This window comes from Hippocampus zosterae, chromosome 11, assembly GCF_025434085.1.
Source record: "Hippocampus zosterae strain Florida chromosome 11, ASM2543408v3, whole genome shotgun sequence".
Classification (NCBI taxonomy): domain Eukaryota; kingdom Metazoa; phylum Chordata; class Actinopteri; order Syngnathiformes; family Syngnathidae; genus Hippocampus; species Hippocampus zosterae.
The window spans coordinates 5,626,586-5,644,873 of record NC_067461.1 but is presented as its reverse complement, the minus strand read 5'-3'; the positions used below and the strand labels follow the sequence as shown (position 1 = coordinate 5,644,873).

The 18,288-nt window shown below is 42.4% G+C and overlaps 3 protein-coding genes across 4 annotated transcripts; 1 reads left to right on the top strand and 2 right to left on the bottom strand.

Moving 5' to 3' along the window:
* The first annotated feature begins 932 nt into the window (after window positions 1-932).
* Window positions 933-5,516, top strand: sfxn3 (sideroflexin 3). 2 transcript variants are annotated; one of them, XM_052079903.1, is made up of 11 exons: window positions 933-1,145; window positions 1,824-1,998; window positions 2,309-2,479; window positions 2,788-2,886; window positions 3,699-3,774; window positions 3,871-3,956; window positions 4,025-4,152; window positions 4,311-4,360; window positions 4,454-4,503; window positions 4,589-4,636; window positions 4,929-5,516. In XM_052079903.1, the coding sequence occupies exons 2-11, from the start codon at window positions 1,835-1,837 to the stop codon at window positions 5,023-5,025; spliced, it is 969 nt and encodes a 322-aa protein (XP_051935863.1). In that variant the 5' UTR covers window positions 933-1,145; window positions 1,824-1,834; the 3' UTR covers window positions 5,026-5,516. The 2 variants fall into 2 exon arrangements, with proteins under 2 accessions (XP_051935863.1, XP_051935862.1); XM_052079902.1 differs by having other exon boundaries at window positions 935-1,175.
* Window positions 5,108-11,585, bottom strand: LOC127610142 (peroxiredoxin-like 2A). Its single transcript, XM_052079914.1, has 6 exons — window positions 10,866-11,585; window positions 9,757-9,930; window positions 8,853-8,944; window positions 8,640-8,780; window positions 8,218-8,373; window positions 5,108-8,102 (listed from the first exon to the last, which is right to left on the bottom strand). Exons 1-6 carry the CDS (start codon window positions 10,873-10,875, stop codon window positions 8,007-8,009), a joined length of 669 nt encoding a protein of 222 aa, XP_051935874.1. The 5' UTR covers window positions 10,876-11,585; the 3' UTR covers window positions 5,108-8,006.
* Window positions 11,586-12,452: 867 nt separating this feature from the next.
* LOC127610143 (peroxiredoxin-like 2A) lies at window positions 12,453-14,493 on the bottom strand. The gene is made up of 6 exons (XM_052079915.1): window positions 14,332-14,493; window positions 14,114-14,264; window positions 13,725-13,816; window positions 13,510-13,650; window positions 13,269-13,433; window positions 12,453-12,852 (listed from the first exon to the last, which is right to left on the bottom strand). The coding sequence occupies exons 2-6, from the start codon at window positions 14,256-14,258 to the stop codon at window positions 12,751-12,753; spliced, it is 645 nt and encodes a 214-aa protein (XP_051935875.1). The 5' UTR covers window positions 14,259-14,264; window positions 14,332-14,493; the 3' UTR covers window positions 12,453-12,750.
* Between the last annotated feature and the right edge of the window lie 3,795 nt (window positions 14,494-18,288).

Sequence of the window (18,288 nt, the reverse complement as noted above, 5' to 3'; positions counted from 1 at the left end):
GTAGCAATAATTCTTACTTGTCAGGACCATGGCTGCACTGGCGATGGTGATGCTGCCCAGACGCACAACGTTCACCTCTACAAGTGTGTCCCCAACAGTCAGGCCAGCCTGGGCTGGGTTGGGAACCAGTGAGGTGGATCAGTATTGAGAGTCAGGGAGCGGGGGAAAACCAAAGAAAGTTAGTCAGTCGGAAGGCACTAGGCAGAAAGCAGGACAGGACAAAATATAAGTAGGTAGGTAGGTAAGCAGTAAAGTGGAGAGATCGTAGGTTTGTAAGGTCGCAAGAAAGGAAGGAAGGTAAGGTAGGAAGAAAGGAAAGAAGACAATGTAGGAAGAAAGGAAGGTAGGAGATAGCAGACGGCAAGATATGAGGGACAGAAAGTAGGTAAATCAAAAGAAAGGCAGTTTGGTAAGGTAAGAAGAAAAGTAAGTAGGTTGGCGGGCAAGTAAACAAAACGCAAGGTACGAAGGTAAGTACAGTAGAAAGGAAGGACGTACTAAGAAATTACACTTTGGCGCATTACCTGCTGACCTGTAGTCGACTCGTCCACCTTACTAACAATGCGTCGTGGCAGTAAGATGTGCAGCAGCACCATCTAGTGGCCAAAAGACACATGTCCTATTAGTGCGGACGGCTTGATCGTCAGGGATCTCAATGAGAAAAAAAGTTATCAAAATACCACCAGTACATAGAACTGTGCAAAAATATTACGATATGGCCGAATAATAAAGAGTAGATAGCAGCGTTTTCTTTCCGTTTTTATGGAAAAATGTCAAAAACTCAAACCATTGCGAGGGGGCGTTTTTTCTGGCCAATGAAATATCGAGTTGTTCGGCCACGTGTCCCTGCTGTGAATGGCCCCCGGTTAACCAACCACGCCCTGAATACGTCTTCGACCGTGCTGCATTAAAATACATCCACATTTTACATAATCTGCTTCTCCAATGGTTAAATTCGCAATTCGAGAATTTAGGGCTGGGTTTATTTTAAGCCTATAACCAAATTTCTTCTGTCGCTGCTCTATTTTTGTCCGTATTTCACGGTTGATGAAACGTCAACTCGGAGTATAATCCAAATTCCCTACATTACGAAGGTCACTCGAACTTCACACATCTCTTCCACCCGGGCGCAGTGATACCGAGAGGTCATCTGTCTTCAAATTGAATCGGAACTGGTAATGTTTGAATGAAATGCACATACTTGGCTGTTTATATATTCTTGATTCATACCATCACGGGACGACCGCGTGGTTTCAATCTCACCGCGTTGCTTTTCCTCGCGACACATACAGGAGCTAGGCTGTCCCCTAGCGTAGCCGCCTAGCAGCCTGAATGACTCGTTTAACCGCAAGGGCGCCGATATGGTGGAAATTGGGAAATAAACTGTTGCATTATTTTGCCATCGTAATGTCTCATTCGATGGGTGTTCAGTTTAATTTGTCTGATTAGTGAAGTCCCAGAAACTTGAAATGAAAAAGGCCGAATGATCACCAGTGTGCTGCACTGAGTTGGCTCAGCTTCATTGACAGCGTCAGTCACGCGCCTGACGTTACCACACGTTCGAGACCGAACTATTTGTATTCAAACATTAAAAGTTGAACTCCCTAGTAATTGATGCCCCCCTAAAAAAAGGTTTGTACTGTTCTGTACAGTGTAAATAACCTAAAAATGCCTGGCAAATGACTACTGTTGTCTAAACGGAACGCCTCACTTCACCAGTCAATCTGGAACAGTCAACCAGCATCACTGACTGTGACTTTGGAGGTGTCCACTTTTTTTCCTAATGATAGATAAATAGTTTCAAATTTTTTTTCTAACGCAAGGGGAACGCAAGATGTCTGGAGATCTGCCTCTCAACATCAACATTAAAGAGCCACGATGGGACCAAGGGACGTTCATGGGGCGCGCCAAGCACTTCTTTATGATCACAGACCCCAGGAATGTCCTACTGTCGTCCAGGACATTGGAGGAGGCCAGGGTGATTGTGGAGAACTACAGGTAGAAGGCTCACCTTGCTTTGCAAGCAGGGTACCGGATTAAGGAAGAAGCCATTGTTATAATTTTTGAACGAAAAATAAAAACCCGTGTATGCTGAGAAATTTTGGATTATTACTGCTGGTAATACAAAACATGCCTGAAATGAATGACATTGTATTTGCTGTAATGACTAATGTGGATCCGATCTTGATTTAATTGATCACTTTTTTTAAGTTAGTTTAACTTATAAAATGCATTACAACTAAATGACTTGGAAATATAAGAAAAACAGCCCTGAAAAAGAAAAATTCAAGTGGATGTTTCTCTCCAGAGCCGGGGTGGTGGCGCCCGGCCTGACGGAGGACCAACTTTGGCGGGCCAAGTACGTGTACGACTCGGCCTTCCACCCCGACACGGGCGAGAAGATGTTCGTGATCGGCCGCATGTCCGCTCAGGTGCCCATGAACATGTCCATCACTGGCTGCATGCTCACCTTCTACAGGTACCGCCTCTCTACGCCGTACGCGTTTGTGCTCAATGACTGTACAATTTCAATTCAATAATTGCACTTGAGAGCATCGCAGGGCCTGAAGCGGAGCTTTAATCCCAGTTGAGAGTGAAAATCCTCTTAAAGCCTCTTCCCAAATAAAAGTCTTGTCTGAACTTGGGCGGAGGCAACACGTCGGTAGTCATCACATTGACCTAGTTGGAAAGTGTCTTGATAAGTGACGGAATTCAAAAGAGACTGAACATTGGTGCTCACAGGTGGACTTGGCGCGCTTCGTAGAATAATTTGTGGCATGTTTACAGGACCACACCAGCGGTGGTTTTCTGGCAGTGGGTTAACCAGTCTTTCAACGCAGTGGTCAACTACACCAACCGCAGTGGAGACGCTCCCATCACTGTCAAGTATGGAACACCTCTCACTTAGCCCTTGATCGGGGCTGGCCACATAGCAAGAGGCCTCATATTAATATTTATGTTTTTATTTTTATATTTGTTATTATTTTTTATTTATTGTTTTTAATTATTTTTGGCAAATATTCAAATGTAATGTCCGTTGCATACGTGTAGCATTCCCCCCCACACACACACACTCCCAAAGTCAGTTAGTGTATTCATTTTTCATTCAATAATTTGATTCATTTTTCGTACATTGAAATGTTTTCTTCAATAATTTGTTTATAAATTATATTTTCATATGCAGTGACTAGAAAAGAAGTTAGTTTATCAGTACAACAATTTAGTTTCATGATTTTGCCTTTTGTCTTAACCTTTAATTGAAATGTATCTTTAGTAAATAAAATGCATCACTTTAGTGAAATGAACAAGTTTATCTATACAATGAACATGTTTTTTTGCTCAATTTTTTTATAAATTCTAAATAATACAATTTAAAATTGACCAATTATTTTATTACACTCATTTTGTCTCATGATTTCGCAATTTTCTCCCAAAATACATTAGTTAAAATAAATTTGGGTAAATAACTTCATTTTATTTTTATAACTAAAAACATTATTTAAAAAAAAAATCATGAATAAGTAAAAAAAGTAAGTTATACAATTAGTCTAAATTAAGAGTTTATCAACGCTTATTATTGAAATAAACATTTTTCCCCCCCATCTCTTGTCCTTTTAAATCACAGATCAAATGAACTTTTCCTGCCTGACTTTACCCCCCAAAAAATAAAATAAAAACTGACTCGTGTATACTTTCAGTCAGCTCGGTGCGGCCTACGTGAGTGCCACGACCGGTGCCGTTGTCACAGCCCTGGGCCTCAAGTCACTGGCCACGGTAACATCCCGTCAAAGCAACAATTCAACAAACTGGTGATATTTTTTTTGGGGGGTGGGGGCGGGCTGGTTATAAGTGTGTTTGTACCTCTCGTAGCGTCTCCCGCCCATCGTCAGCCGCTTCGTGCCCTTTGCCGCCGTCGCCGCTGCCAACTGCATCAACATTCCCTTCATGAGACAGAGGTGAGATCTCCCTTTTGCCGCGGCTCCGCTCGACTCGACGCGACTCGGCTTTCTGTGTCCCCCAACAGGGAGTTGAAGTACGGCATTCCCGTGACCGACGAGAACGGCAACAGGTTGGGAGAGTCTGTCAACGCGGCCCGGCAGGCCATCATGCAGGTGGTGGTGTCCAGGATCGGCATGGCGGTGCCCGCTATGGGTAAGGGCTGTAGTTGTGGAAATCAAAAGTATGGTGACGTTTCTCTCCAAACAAACGGTTAAAGTAAGCTAGCAGTATCTTGTTATTTGTTGAGGCCGAGATAAGGCATTTATTAGCGTTTGAATGTTTAGTTTTTTTTTTTCTCCCCGCCCTTGCAGGTATTCCTCCCATCATCATGAACGCACTGGAGAAGCGAGCCTTCATGAAGGTAACAATTCTTTGGTCATGTCAGGGCCTCGCCGGTACCGGGCTCGTACGGAATCCTTCCGCATTCCAACCTAAACATGCCGCTTCCCCGCAGCGTTTTCCGATTCTCAACGCTCCGATGCAAGTGGGACTGGTGGGCTTGTGGTAAGTCAACGGCAGGATTTGAGGTAGCTCCAAGGTTTTTCGATTTGAGCAATCTCAAAATAACCCCGCCCCTTTTGATTGACAGTCTGGTGTTTGCCACTCCTCTTTGCTGTGCCCTGTTCCCACAAAAAAGGTAACGCACAAAAAGAACTTGCCCCTTCTCCCCCAAAAACACACCACAACATGCACGCATGAAAAACCACACATCACAAAAACACATATATAGACGCACAAAAACCTCCATGCATAAAAAAAGAAAAGAAACGTGCACTCAAACAAATCATTTGTACTCTAAAACCATACAAAGAAAATGCAAAAAAAAAATCGGCCAACATAAAACACAAGCACTCACACAAAAAACTCTGTGAGCAGTTTAGTTCCATGCCCTCTCGGTTGTCTAATGGCATCCCGTGTCATGTTTGCAGTTCGATGAAAGTGAGCGGGCTGGAGGCGGAGCTTCAGGACAAAATACGACAAAGCAACCCGGCCACCACTGTGGTCTACTTCAACAAGGGCCTGTAGGCGCTTCATGTGCATGCCGCGCGCACACGTACACAGGCGCACACACACACAATTTATTTGTTTTGGGAGGGGGGCAAGAGGGTTCTGGTGTTTTTGAACTGCTCCCAAGTGAAGCACAAGGAGGAAAGATGTTTGCATGTGTACAACTAACTTGTACAGTATTTAGCCATGAACTTGAATGTAACCTCACTGTCCTCTTGTAGTACTCCACCGGTACTATGATTGAATTATCTCGACTGCGGCTTGTTGTTGTTGTTGTCCTCGCTGTTCAAGTGGTGCACCTTTCCGTTAAATTAGGCGTAGGCAACCCACGGCCTGAAGAGAGAGCACTTAATCCGGCGGCCGTGCAATTATAAAACCAGAAATGCTCACAATAAACCAATACAGTGGAACACTTAATTCCAGTCATATGATTGAAAGAGTGAAATTCATTTTGATTTCATTCTGAGTGAAATGATTCCAAATTTTAATCACGACGGGGGGGGGGGGGGGGGGGGAAGCAATAATGAACCAAGGATATATTTTAGTTTGCAGGACCATATTTCCTCTTTTATTTTAAAGTTGTAAACGTACTTGAAGTGGGAAAACGTAGGGGTTTTTTTTCTGTGTGTGTGTGTGTTGGACAGGTGTGGAACATGTTAATCTAATTATAAAACAGACTATTCTATATTATTGTAAACATTAAAATATAGTTTAGATTAGTACCACCCATGTACACCAGTCATGACTACGTGGGCGGGGGAATATTGTTTTTTGTGCTTGTGGTGTTTTTGCTGTGTTGGCTTTAACAGGGTTTATATTCTACCGTTTATATAGTTATATACGTTGTACTGCATTTCCTCAAATAATGGCTGCATGTCAAAGTCAAGTGAAAATCGAAGATGCCTCAATTTTGCTCGTGGGGGGGGGGGGGGGGGGGATCATGAAAGCTTTCATTCGAGGGAACGTGAACTACTCCGTTGCTGACCAAAACAACAGTAAAGAAACCTAACCAAAGCTTTCGACAATCTCAAAACAATTTGGTCACGCAATATTAATGATATTAATAAAACACAAGCGGCCCGGTAGTCCAGTGGTTAGCATGTCGGCTTCACAGTGCACAGGTACCGGGTTCGATTCCAGCTCCGGCCTCCCTGTGTGGAGTTTGCATGTTCTCCCCGGGCCTGCGTGGGTTTTCTCCGGGTGCTCCGGTTTCCTCCCACATTCCAAAAACATGCGTGGCAGGCTGATTGAACACTAAATTGTCCTTAGGTGTGAGTGTGAGTGCGAATGGTTGTTCGTCTCTGTGTGCCCTGCGATTGGCTGGCAACCGATTCAGGGTGTCCCCCGCCTACTGCCCGAAGACAGCTGGGATAGGCTCCAGCACCCCCCGCGACCCCAGTGAGGATCAAGCGGCTCGGAAGATGAATGAATAAAACACAAATATGTAAAACACATGTAGCATTGGTCCAAAACTCTCACGCCCATTTTGCAGTTCTTAGATGTTTGTGGAAATACAGTTTTGTCATCGTTGCTGGATGGACTGGAAACAATATGTATTATAATGGGAGTATTATTATTTTTTGTGTCTAAAATGTGAGCCTGTGTCCCTAAACGCGTGAGTTTACCAGCAACTCGTCTTGTTTCAGGATTCCTATTTATAGAGCGTCAATCCGTTTGGTGCGTCGTTGTATTTTACAGGCGATACAAAAAGTCCAATTTTCCACCGTGTGATTTATTTCTACTGTTGTACTTCCTGAATGGTTCCATTCCATAACTTTAAATCTCAACGCTGTGAGCATTTGTCACTCCTGTCAAGACTGCGCGAAAGTCAAGGAAACGGGTTTTGAACGAGTCGATGTGCTGCCAAGTAAATTAACGAAGCTTTTACTGGGTTGCCAAGTGTCCTGTTATGAACTTAACACCTGGCAGATTTTCGTCAGCACAGAACTGAAACATATTGCGGTTACGAATGTATCCAAAAGGTGAAAGGTTGTCCCGCGAGCTTTATTTTAAATGGTTTTTGCACCATGCCACTATGCATAAGGAAAAAAAAAAGGATGTCTGGTTGAAGGAGTTACTGTACATGACATTCATTGTGTTTTTTTTTTTTTTAAATAAAGCTTTCTAATCTCGTCCCAATCAAGCACATTGGAATGACACAAAACAAGATGTGCACTGAATGGGCCACAAATGTTTCGACAATCCATGTTACACTCCGTGAATGTTTTCAGTCACGTAATGCTATCACGATGGGGAAAGTGCAGTCCCTATTTTGTGTTTTTGATATTGCGTTGGCATATACACACATTTCTTGACACGCATTTTACTCAGTACTACCATAAAAGATAATGACTGACATCCAATTATGTCTCCATTTCATTTTTGATGATCATGATCTTTTGTATTGGTGTCATTACTCTTAAGTGTCTGTCGAGTTTTTTGAGCTTAAAGTCAAACAGTCGATGCTTTTATTTTATTTATTGCTTTTTTTTCCTCACAAGTACAAGTGCAGACTATTGCCCCCCCCCCCCCCCCCCCCCCCGACCCACACTCCAGAAGGTCTCCGAATGATGACCGCCGCGAAATGCACGTGTCGGCTCATCAGACTTGCCCCTCTCATCGTAGAGTTTAGAAAAGACAAGTCGTCATTGTTACACGCGCAGCCACATAAGAGCACACACGTCGGTCATGATGGGAGGCCGGCTTGAGGTGGTTGTGGTGGGGTGGGGGACAAACTAGCAGCCCGAGGAGTTCAAAGACAAAGTTCAATCGCAAAGTAATCTAGTGTTCACATCACCCCATTTCCATACCCGTCTCGCTTCAGAATGTCTTCATCAGTAACATGTCAGTAATTTAGTTAGTTGTACATTTCACAGCTTTTTTTTTTTTTTGTCTGGCAATAAGAGGCGACTTCATTAAACTGGCCGAGATGTCCATACCGGACGTAGTGTCTACGACTTTCTACCTTCATTATTTTATATTAAGTGCTCGAAATAAACTTATTTGCGTGGTACGATTTTCTTGGCGGCTTGGAGAACATCCGCCACTTCCACTTTGTTGCCGAACTCCTTCTCGCGGTGCTCCAGTAGGACCCCCTGCAGACCACAATGTGGAGTTTATGCTAAGCGCTCGGTGAAACTAAACTGAATTATCACACTTGTGAAGACAAAGAGTGTACTCGTACTGTCCGGTGTGTTTTGTGTACACTACCTGTTCTCCCGCGCCGATGACAAAGACGCCCCCCAAGATGAAGCCCTCGCCCAACATGTTGCCCTGATAGCCGGACCTCCAGGCCCGCACGAAGTTCTGCAACACGCTGAAGCGCAACAGCCCCATAGCGCCCATTTTTGCCCCGTAGAAATGTTTCTGTAAGGTGGCGAGTGGTCGTCAATGGGGGCGCATATTGACGGCGTTTCAATGATTCAATCGATACAATTTACTCGTGGCAATTTTTGTGGTTCCACTTGAAACGATTCAAGTGGAACCACAAAAATTGTGAGTAGCGCAGGTTTCTTTTAAATTGCAGTTCAATTATGAAGTGTTAAGTTAGCCTGATGGTCACGTCCGATGATAATGTAGTACTTTGGTATTGAAAGTTTGCCGTCGTGTGGATGCTGAAAAAGAGGGCTGACCTTTTGGTCGATGTAGATGTCCCCAGCAAAGTGCGGTCTGAAGTCCTGGATCTCCGTGCCGATGTGTTCCTTTACCACGGCCACCAGAGGGACGCCGAGCTCTTCCAGCCGGGTCTTCAGAGAGGACAGCTCGGAAGCCTCCTGCGAGGAAACATTTTGAAGTTCACGTCGTCGCGCTCGCGGACCACCGAAAAACACAACGCGTGATCTCACCTCTCTGCACAAAAATCATCCGGGCCGCCGCACAGCCATGATGACGGCGCCGTTCTTTTCCCACAGACTCTTTGCTTTGATGACCTTGCCATCTGTCGACACAAGTGCTGTTTATAACAACCATTTCTGATTTTTTAAAAAAAGAATAATAATTAAAGCACCAAACAACGGTGAGCAGTCAAGGCCAGCAAACCTTCTCCGCTTGCCGAAATACACAATCAGGAGCACCGATCTACATTTCCGAGCTGAATTCTTAAAATTGTAAAACCGTATTTTCCGCACGATAAGGCGCACCTAAAAGCAATCAATTTGATCAAAAGCCAACAGTGCGCCTGATAATCCGATGCACCTTCCATATGGATCAATATTCAGATTTTTATGGACGTAGTATTTTAAATGTTTTGTAAAGTTTGAAAGTTCTCTATATATCAAGCTGTATTGTATTCCCTTTAACGTAGCCCCATTTAGTGGATGCATAACACCACCGCAGCCACGATTGTAGATTATAATATAATGCAATGCGCCTTATTTAGGAAAACAGTTTTAAAATAGGCCATTCATCGAAGGTGCGCCTTATACTCCGAAGCGCCTTATTTTGAGCGGAAAATACGGTCATTATTCTCAAAAATCTATTCTCTCCATTTTCTTGGGACTTACACAGCTTCAAGGGTGTGGGTGTTTGATTATTTTTGTCCAATCTGATTTTAGCCTCCATGTTGCCATGTCAATCTAATCTGCCCATGACCTTCAAAATCAAGCAAGTCGTACCGTTTTCCAATCTAATCCACTTCACATTCGACGAGGAGTGCGAGAATGGCAGTTCGCTCTCGATTACAACTTTCTTTTCTTATACAACCGCCACACGAATGAACGGCACCGAGGGTGCTTGAGAAGTCACTCGCACCGTCAGCGATGGAGAGCAGGTCAGCATCGGCGAGATATTCCAGCGACGCCTTGCCTACTTTGGGGAGAGTCAGACTGGAGTTGACCAAGAAAATGCCAGCCAGGGCAGCTCCCACAGCTCCCACACCCAAAGCCCACCCGCCCATCCCCAACTTGTCGACGTCGGATACCAAATCTGCAACACAAACAGAAAACAACATACATGAAGGCGATTAGCACGACACGCTTTTTAATTTTTAATTTTTTATTATTTTTATAGACTGGAACATCTTATCAACCCGACCTTCACTAGCTACAGAGTTAGAGAAACAGAATCGCGAGTGAACTTTTGTTTATTGAGGACAAACAATGACATAAAAACTAAATACGATAAATAATAATAATAAAAAAATCATAGACTATATAAGAGTCTATGATTTTTCCTGTTTAGCGGAGTGCATCGTCGGTAGAGGCTGACAAATCGTTAACGGTCACACCAGTTCCGCAACTTCTGGGAAATGACAGAAACAAATCAAGACTAATTAATGTTGTGAATTCTTGCCTGGAGCACATTTGCCTGGCTCGGGACTGGCTTTGGCTCTACCTCTGTGAAAGTGAGCGACCGGGCTTCTTTCAAAGCGAGCGACGCACGAAGCGAAAGCCACGCGGCGGTAGAAGGCAGGGGAAAGAATTCGCTTCAAAGCTTCCGGCATCGCCGCTGTCAGCGCTTCACTGCGCGCGCTGGAAGAAAAATGTCAACAGGCTTTGTGCAAAACGTGACGCCCTCGGTGACACCAAATGCCAAACTCTTCCTAAAAGCGAGCTAATCATGCAAAATGCCGTTAAATTATAATCCAAAATAGGAAAATCTCAGCACACCAAATAAATTTTCTTTTAAAAAGTGCACACTGATGCACACTGCACACTCATCTTCCTAACCGCTTGATCCTCACTAGGGTCGCGGGGGGTGCTGGAGCCTATCCCAGCTGTCTTCGGGCAGTAGGTGGGGGACACCCTGAATCGGTTGCCAGTAGTTAATTACTACTCACTGCTTACTCTTGCACTTGACGCTAGAATGACAGCCTGAGAGAGGCTAAGGAAACATCAAGATAAATATTTAAATATACTAACTTGTCTCCATTGTCTGCTGTGGATCAGATCAGTCCAAGGCAAATTCCAAAACATATTTGCGGGGCGTCAAAATGTCGCAGATTTGGAAAGGACAAACGAGTACTTCAACAAGTGATAAGGAATGTGTGGCCAATAGAAGACAAAGATAACACCCACGAGTCCAACAAGGAAGAGTTTAGGTTGGGCCATCGTGCCACATAATGTGCACGCCATCAAGTTACATATTCATCTATTGCATAATACTAATCAGAATCATCTTTAGAGGCCAAATATGTAAAACACACAAGGAATTTCTCTTGGGTAGTATAGGCTACACTAGTATTACAATAACAAGGAACTACGATAAACAGGCATGACAAGTTATAGAAAGACTTTCCGTAATGTAAGGGTACCATTGCGCAGTCGTACCACCCAACGACGACTGTGCGACAATGTGCTGAGTCATCGTTGCACCATTTTTAGGTGACCAAGTAGCAGTAATAGTAGTGCAGAAAGTCCTTGAGCATTTTAAGTGTCTGGTGCTGTGGAATATTGATCAACGACAATTGTTCAAGTATGTAGACCTGGAGCTATATACTGTATCAAGACTGGGCAATTTGGCCTTTAAAAGAACCAGTAGAACCTCAGTAAAACGTTTTCAGCTTGGAAGCACGAGTGGCCACTGATCTTATCAGCAGGTTGGAAGAGAATTCCACCGAAACTGCAAGAGTCACAAAAAGGAATTAAAGAGGCTGTCCTTGAACATTTTTAAAAAGTGTGAATGTTGTCATTGAGGCCAATGTTGTCAAAAGCAAAAAAATATATATACTGCAACTGTAGTTGTAGTACATTTTAGGTTCATGCTGTAATGACACTTGGAAGGCCCAATAGTGTATGTTGAAAACTGTTTAGTCTTACAAATAGTCCATATATATTTTCGTATGATTTATAGCAGTTTTTGAGTGTTGCAATAGGTTTCCAAAACGACAGTACTACATGGGAGGCCACAATATTTTCTCTTAATTCATGAAGATACAAGTTAATGCAGCAGTTAAAAAAAAATAAACGCAATAGCTAGCTGAAATTGTAACACGTCACCTATTGGCAATTAATGGATTTATGACGTCTTCGTGCAACAAAGCATACACTGACGACAAGTTTAAACCGGTAGCGGAAGAGTTAAAGCACTTCGAATGAAACCTTCAAACTTGCCGCTGCTAGCAAGCTAGCTCACGTCGCGTTAGCATTTCAGTGGTTAAATAAGACGCCTACATGGGTTATTTCTGTTTTTCTCTTCATATCTATCAACATTAAACACTGTATATGCGTACTGAATGTCGACCAGTGAAAACAGCAGCAACGGCATAAACATTAGCGTTGACTTACCTTGACGTAAAGCGACGAGATTATTGACGCAGTTTTGCGCAAGCGCACTAATGCTCCCATGTCTCCAAGGAATAAGGGAAACTAATCGAGCACAGACGAATCGCTCACTGAGTGTACGGACGCACGGAATCCCAAAATTGAGTTAGACTTGCTAACCACTATTCCACAGTGTAAGTGGCCTACAGGCCATACTTTATTTACCCCTGAGATAAAACAATTCAGTTTGTATCAGTCACCAACCCATTTATTGTTGAATCACGTGTGTTTAAACACAACACGGGCTAAAACTTTTAATAGTTTACTCTTCCTATAGTGTCCGGCGGGCAGCGCGGTTGTTTGTGTCCAAACATCAGAGCTGCTCCCTCTGGAGAGTTTAGAGTCAGATCATCATTAAAGCACACAAAAAGCCGCGACAGCAAACCAGAAACAATAAGGCAGCAAACTGTCAAAGTGGCCCATTTTGAGACATTTCATCATGACGTCATCAGACATGTATACATAAACCCCGACGAGGTCAGGTCTATCTTTTCATCTCATCTCGCATTTTGCGGGCAGTTCTGAGGACAGCCAGCATGTTGACTTTATCCCCAAACTCCTTCTCACGGTGCTCCAGCAAAATTCCCTGGAAAGAAAAAAAAAACGAAGGAGCTACATTGATAACTTTTTCCGTATCTCACAAAATAAGGCTCCAAGGCTGTGTGTTGTGAGTTCAATTTAGTGTTAAGTAGTTCAATTTAGAATATATTATCTTCTAGGAGTTAGTATTAATGTAGCAAGTATTAATGATAGATAAAGGATTGACAAAAATTCTCCAGAACTTTTCAATTGGTGCCCGGATTATTGTGTCCCAGACTAGTTGACAGGTAAAAGTAGGAAAAACTATTTTCCACCCAGCGTGACTTTCTGCTAGTCACGCAGAACGAAGACAGATGGGAAAAGTGAAAACGGGTAGAGATCTAAATTCCTAAAATTGTGACGTTCACACAAAATACCCCCCCCCCCCCAAAAAAACAGCCTTTAAAAGTGCATTGTGTCTACCTGATCTCCAGGCCCAATGACAAAGACTCCCCCCAGCACCAGTCCTTCCCCTCTTAGGTTTCCCCTGAAGCCCCTGCGGTAGGCCCGCCACAGGTTCCTCCACACTCCAATACGCAGGAACAAGGAGAGGAACATCCACCGCTCTTGAGGCCCGTAGAAATTTCTCTGTGAGGAAACAGAAAAGCGGCTTAACGGCTTACACTGCGCAACAGTGAATTCCTGCGCCACATAATTGGGAGACCTTCTGATCCACATAGACTTTCCCGTTGAAGTACTTCTTGAAGCAGTCCAGCTCCTTGCCCAGGTTCTCTTTGACAACAGCAAAGAGAGGCACCTCCAGGTCCTGCAGTTGCGACTTGAGAGAGGACAGCTCTGCGGCCTCCTGCGTCATCATGACAGTGTCATTTGAAATCCTGACAATGGTGCAGTTCCACAAAAAGTTCCACAGTGACTGACCTCTCTGCACAGCAATCATCCAGGCCGGCGGACCACCATGACCACCGCTCCGCTCTTCTCCCACAGACTTCTGGCCCGATGTCTCTCATGGACTGAAAGACCAAAGACCACTTAAAAATCCTACTCTATGACAACGTACAATACATTTTGGCCCAGTGTGAAGTCGCGTAGAACTACACTTCCGTACCACAATCACTATCAATTTGTATTTTTATGTTCTCTCCCACTAAAATGAACCCAATCGAATCATTACATTTTAAAATAGTTACGTCATAGAATTGTGTCATATCCCGTGTATCGAGAATCGTATCAAAATGTCTCTCTATCTCTCTCGTAGTTGCACACGGCATCCAAAAAGAGTAGTTTTATATTGACATTTCCAGACTTACCACCCCCGGTGGTCTTCAGCTCCGTGTCCTCCAGCACCTGTGGGTCGGCCCATGTCGGTGAGGTCTGGAACCAGTCCGTGACGGAGCTGATGAGCTCGGCCACAAACAAGCTGACCGCTTTCAGGATCGTGTTCACCGTCAGCATGGCCACCTACATGACACATTTCATTTCATCAAGTGTCTCCGCACAAAACGTCCCATAGTGAGACATTACTCACCGGCCTGTGGTCGCCCGCGAATGAGCAGGGATCCGTCGTTTAAGCTCTGAAACGAGCCCAATCTGTGCAAAAGCCTTTCTTACGTGAGCAGAACGTAACAGGAATTCCTTAGAGGTAGAACAAGGCCGCTGTTGAGCTGAGCCCTAAGTACTAAGCGCTGTTGCTGTATAGTCACAAACAGTGGTTAGGTGTCAGGGCAAGCATGGGAGGCCTTCACTGCTGGCTTCAACACTCTCAGAAGCACTGACCTACAACCCGACTTCTAATTTTTGTTTCATGAAGTTTGCGGCTCATGTAAATTAAACTACATTAGCAATGGGGCTGTTTGATATTTGTTCTCCAGAAGCTTACGTTTTGGTCATTTCTAAAATAATAGTGGAAGCAGCAAGAGGTGGATTATGTTGTGTAAATCCCCACTGAAGGCCCATTTGCCAATGCCCCACCCGCCCCCTGGCAACTGATGAGGCCCTAGCAGTTTGTGGATAATTACTTGTTGTAATTTTTTTGCAACATTTCACACCTACTGTATAAATAATATTTTCATTTCGTTATATCATAAATGTTTTGAAAAGGAGCATTTAACAATAAAATAATCTACTAGCAGGTTGGCGTCAGTTTCGAGATGTGAAGCAGTATGAGACTCGGTTTTGTTTTATGCTTTTTTTAAACTGTTTTTATGTTATTTATTGATTGTTTTATCTGTTTTTGTTGTTGTCTGAACATTTTTTTGCTTCAGTAGTGCCCTTTGTACGCAGCTGGCGGTTGTTTTGAAGTGCTCGAGTAAAGTTGAGATCAGTTGAGCGGATTTGGATCGATGCTGACACCCGCAGGAAGTTAGCAGTACTGCACATACGTTTCCAATACAGTACAGTACAGTATTGAAATTACAGCGCCAACTTCAGTCGTCGAAGAAAAGTTGATTCTAAGTCAGTTGTCACATAACTACTGTATGTATAACTGGCTCGTTTAATTCTTAACAAGCTTCCAGGTAGGCTGCATCGTATAGTTTCATCATCAAAGTTGGAATCATGTAAAACCTTCAGATAGAGCGGCATTTTTCAGGGCCACGTTGCTATGTATGGATTATGTCCACTGTTGAAAAACATCCTGTCACGATTTTATAACTTTTTTTTTCTTTTTTTTTTTTTTTTACAGTTTGCAGTGTAGATAACCCCTTTGCAGGTTGTTGAACCGCAGGGATCACTGTAGTGTAAGGTCATAAAGTGGCTTCAGTATGTGAGTTTTTGATAATGGGCGATAAAAGCTTTTCTCCTTTCTAGACATTTTAACACCCGATAGAATAGACCAAGTCACCTTGTAGTTGACATGGGAATAATTATAATTACATCGCCGGTTTTCTATTATTTTCAAACATGTTTTCAACTTGAAACTACTATTTAAAAAATGTTATAGTTTTTTTTTAAGTATTTATACAATATCCTATCACTGCGGTGAATTGAAGAGCTTCCCATTGTGATAGTTTTCAGTAGCAGCCTCACCAGAAGAATGTGCTTTCCGTCCAAGTTAGCTGGGATACGGGATGGCAATTTACTAGCTGCTGCGTTCCTTATAATTTGCGCATGTGACACGAAAGTTATAAATATTTTACGCAATGTTATGTAACTTAATATTAAATGCTCCATATGCTCAGAAAAGTCCATTTGTGTTTTGGACAACTTGAGAGGTTCAGGTGAGGTCTTACGTTGGCCCAAATTTACATAACACACACACACACTCACACACACACACGCCCCAGCATTTGGACTGCTGGTGGGAGGCGAAGTAGGTACCCAATCATAGCCTAGGATGTGCACCCCACCTCCCGCGCAGCCATTGGTGGACACCCTTTATTCTGCTCAGAGCCAATCAAAATGAGGACGTGGAGTTCACTTCACTGAAAATATTGGTGACATTGCTTGACCTCCAAATTTGTTTCCAAATCTTTTTTTTTCCCCCTGTAGGAATTAATATAAATTCTTAATGTGTTCCCGATTTAAATTGTCTGCTTTATTTTGTGCATAGGCCATGTTTGAAACAACATTTGAACATATGTAACTGTCAAGTGCAACAACAAGGTGACCTCTGTGTTTTAAAATACATTAAAGCTACTTATCCGATGATGATTGAAATGGAAATGGAAGAGGAAAGTGTTTGCAGGGCGATAGTGTCATCTAGTGGTGTTTTATAAGAACTTCGGAAAAAATAAAATGCTCAAATTGTTTGCCCAATGGCATAGTTGCCTAAATTGTATTAAGAAAAAAAACACACTACATTTTTAGTAAGCACGTTGGTATTTTTATTCATATTGTTACCCTAATAGCATAATTGCAAAAGTTAATTATAATTTATTCTTTTAATGTATTTTTTGAAGATATGCAAATCAGTGGGTGCTAACCGGGGGTTCACTGTCATCCAATTTTTTTCCCTCATTCTCCGAGTACACACTGATACCGAGGAACGACACCTCTAGTACGTTTGAGACGTAAAATTTCATTGAACAAAATGACAAAAATACAAAAATGAACAAAGGCTTCTCTTCCTCACGCAGATTATGATTGGCTGATGTGATAAACCACCTCAGTGTAGCGCCATCTACTGCCCAGGAGGATTTACTTGATGTCAGACTTTTTTGTCTCAAGTATCAGTGGCTGGTATCAGCAGTTTCCGCGAATACTCGATACCTCAGAATAATGCGAGTATCAGCCCGATACCGCAAACTGGTACTCCTCTGGCTATGTTCCATGATAAGCTTTTTTTTTTAACATACCTAAAAATGTGTACGTCCATCCACAAAAATTTGAAAACTCATTGAGCGCATGCAACTGGTTGCAGGCCAGATGAACGCCGGTTTTGCGCCGGTGGGTGGCGTTCAACTGAGTGTCCTTGAACCCTTGAAGGGGAAAGACAAACAGCCCTCTTACAGCCTGTGCAAGTTTATCTCATACTGTGCGTGAAGTCAAAATCTCCCCAAACGGCACAGCAACCCTGACGACCTCAAAGAAGTGTTAGGCTGTCTACACAATGAGGTCACTATGACACATTTTCAAGCTCAGGATGAACAGTTGCACAGACGAGATCATTTTGTCAAATTACATAAAAATATATATTGTGCTTCTGTTTTGATCAAATGTGGTATGGATGTTTTTTTTAATGCAAACATTTAGAACACACATTTATTTTTTGTAAACATTTTGTGTACATTTAAAAAATATGAAAAATTGCATCTTTTTTGTTCAAGTTTGGCATTTCTTGTATTATGCTGTATCGACAAATATAGGGTAGCCTATTTTTTAAATGCACAAATATAGTATGAAGGCATATTTGATTACCAATTATTTATGTGCAATTGTAAATAGATTTGATTTTGTCACATTGAATAATTTTGGTTAATCTGGTGGATGTATTTTTGCGTGAATTTAAAAAATATATATATTCTTTCTTAATCATTTCTAAATTTAGTGTAAATGTACCTGTACATCTTTGGGAACATGTAGTGTAAGTTTAGAAAAGCTACAATTTAGTCAGAATTTTATTTTTGCGCTAAAATGTAGTGTCGTTTTAAAAAAATAATATATAAACTAATGCATATATAAATATATATATGCAGTACATACATAGTGTATATAAAGAGTGAATGTAATTTTTGTGACATTATTTTATAAATGAGAAAAAAACAAAAGTAAACAAAAATAGGCATTGTTTTTTTTCTCAAATTCGGCATCGGTGTAACTTTTTTTCCCCAAAATTTAAGAGAAATTCTTTTTGTTTTTAGCCCAGATTAACATTATCATACGGTACATTTGATTATGCCCAACAGCAGAGAGCGGGTTCTCAAAACAGATGAAGGACGGCCACTGACAAATTTCAAGTTTGATGAACATGAAGTACTGTATTGTGTCATTAACCCCTGCCTAGAGTCAATGTGAGTGTTTGCCGTAGAGTAGTTTAATGTTTGAA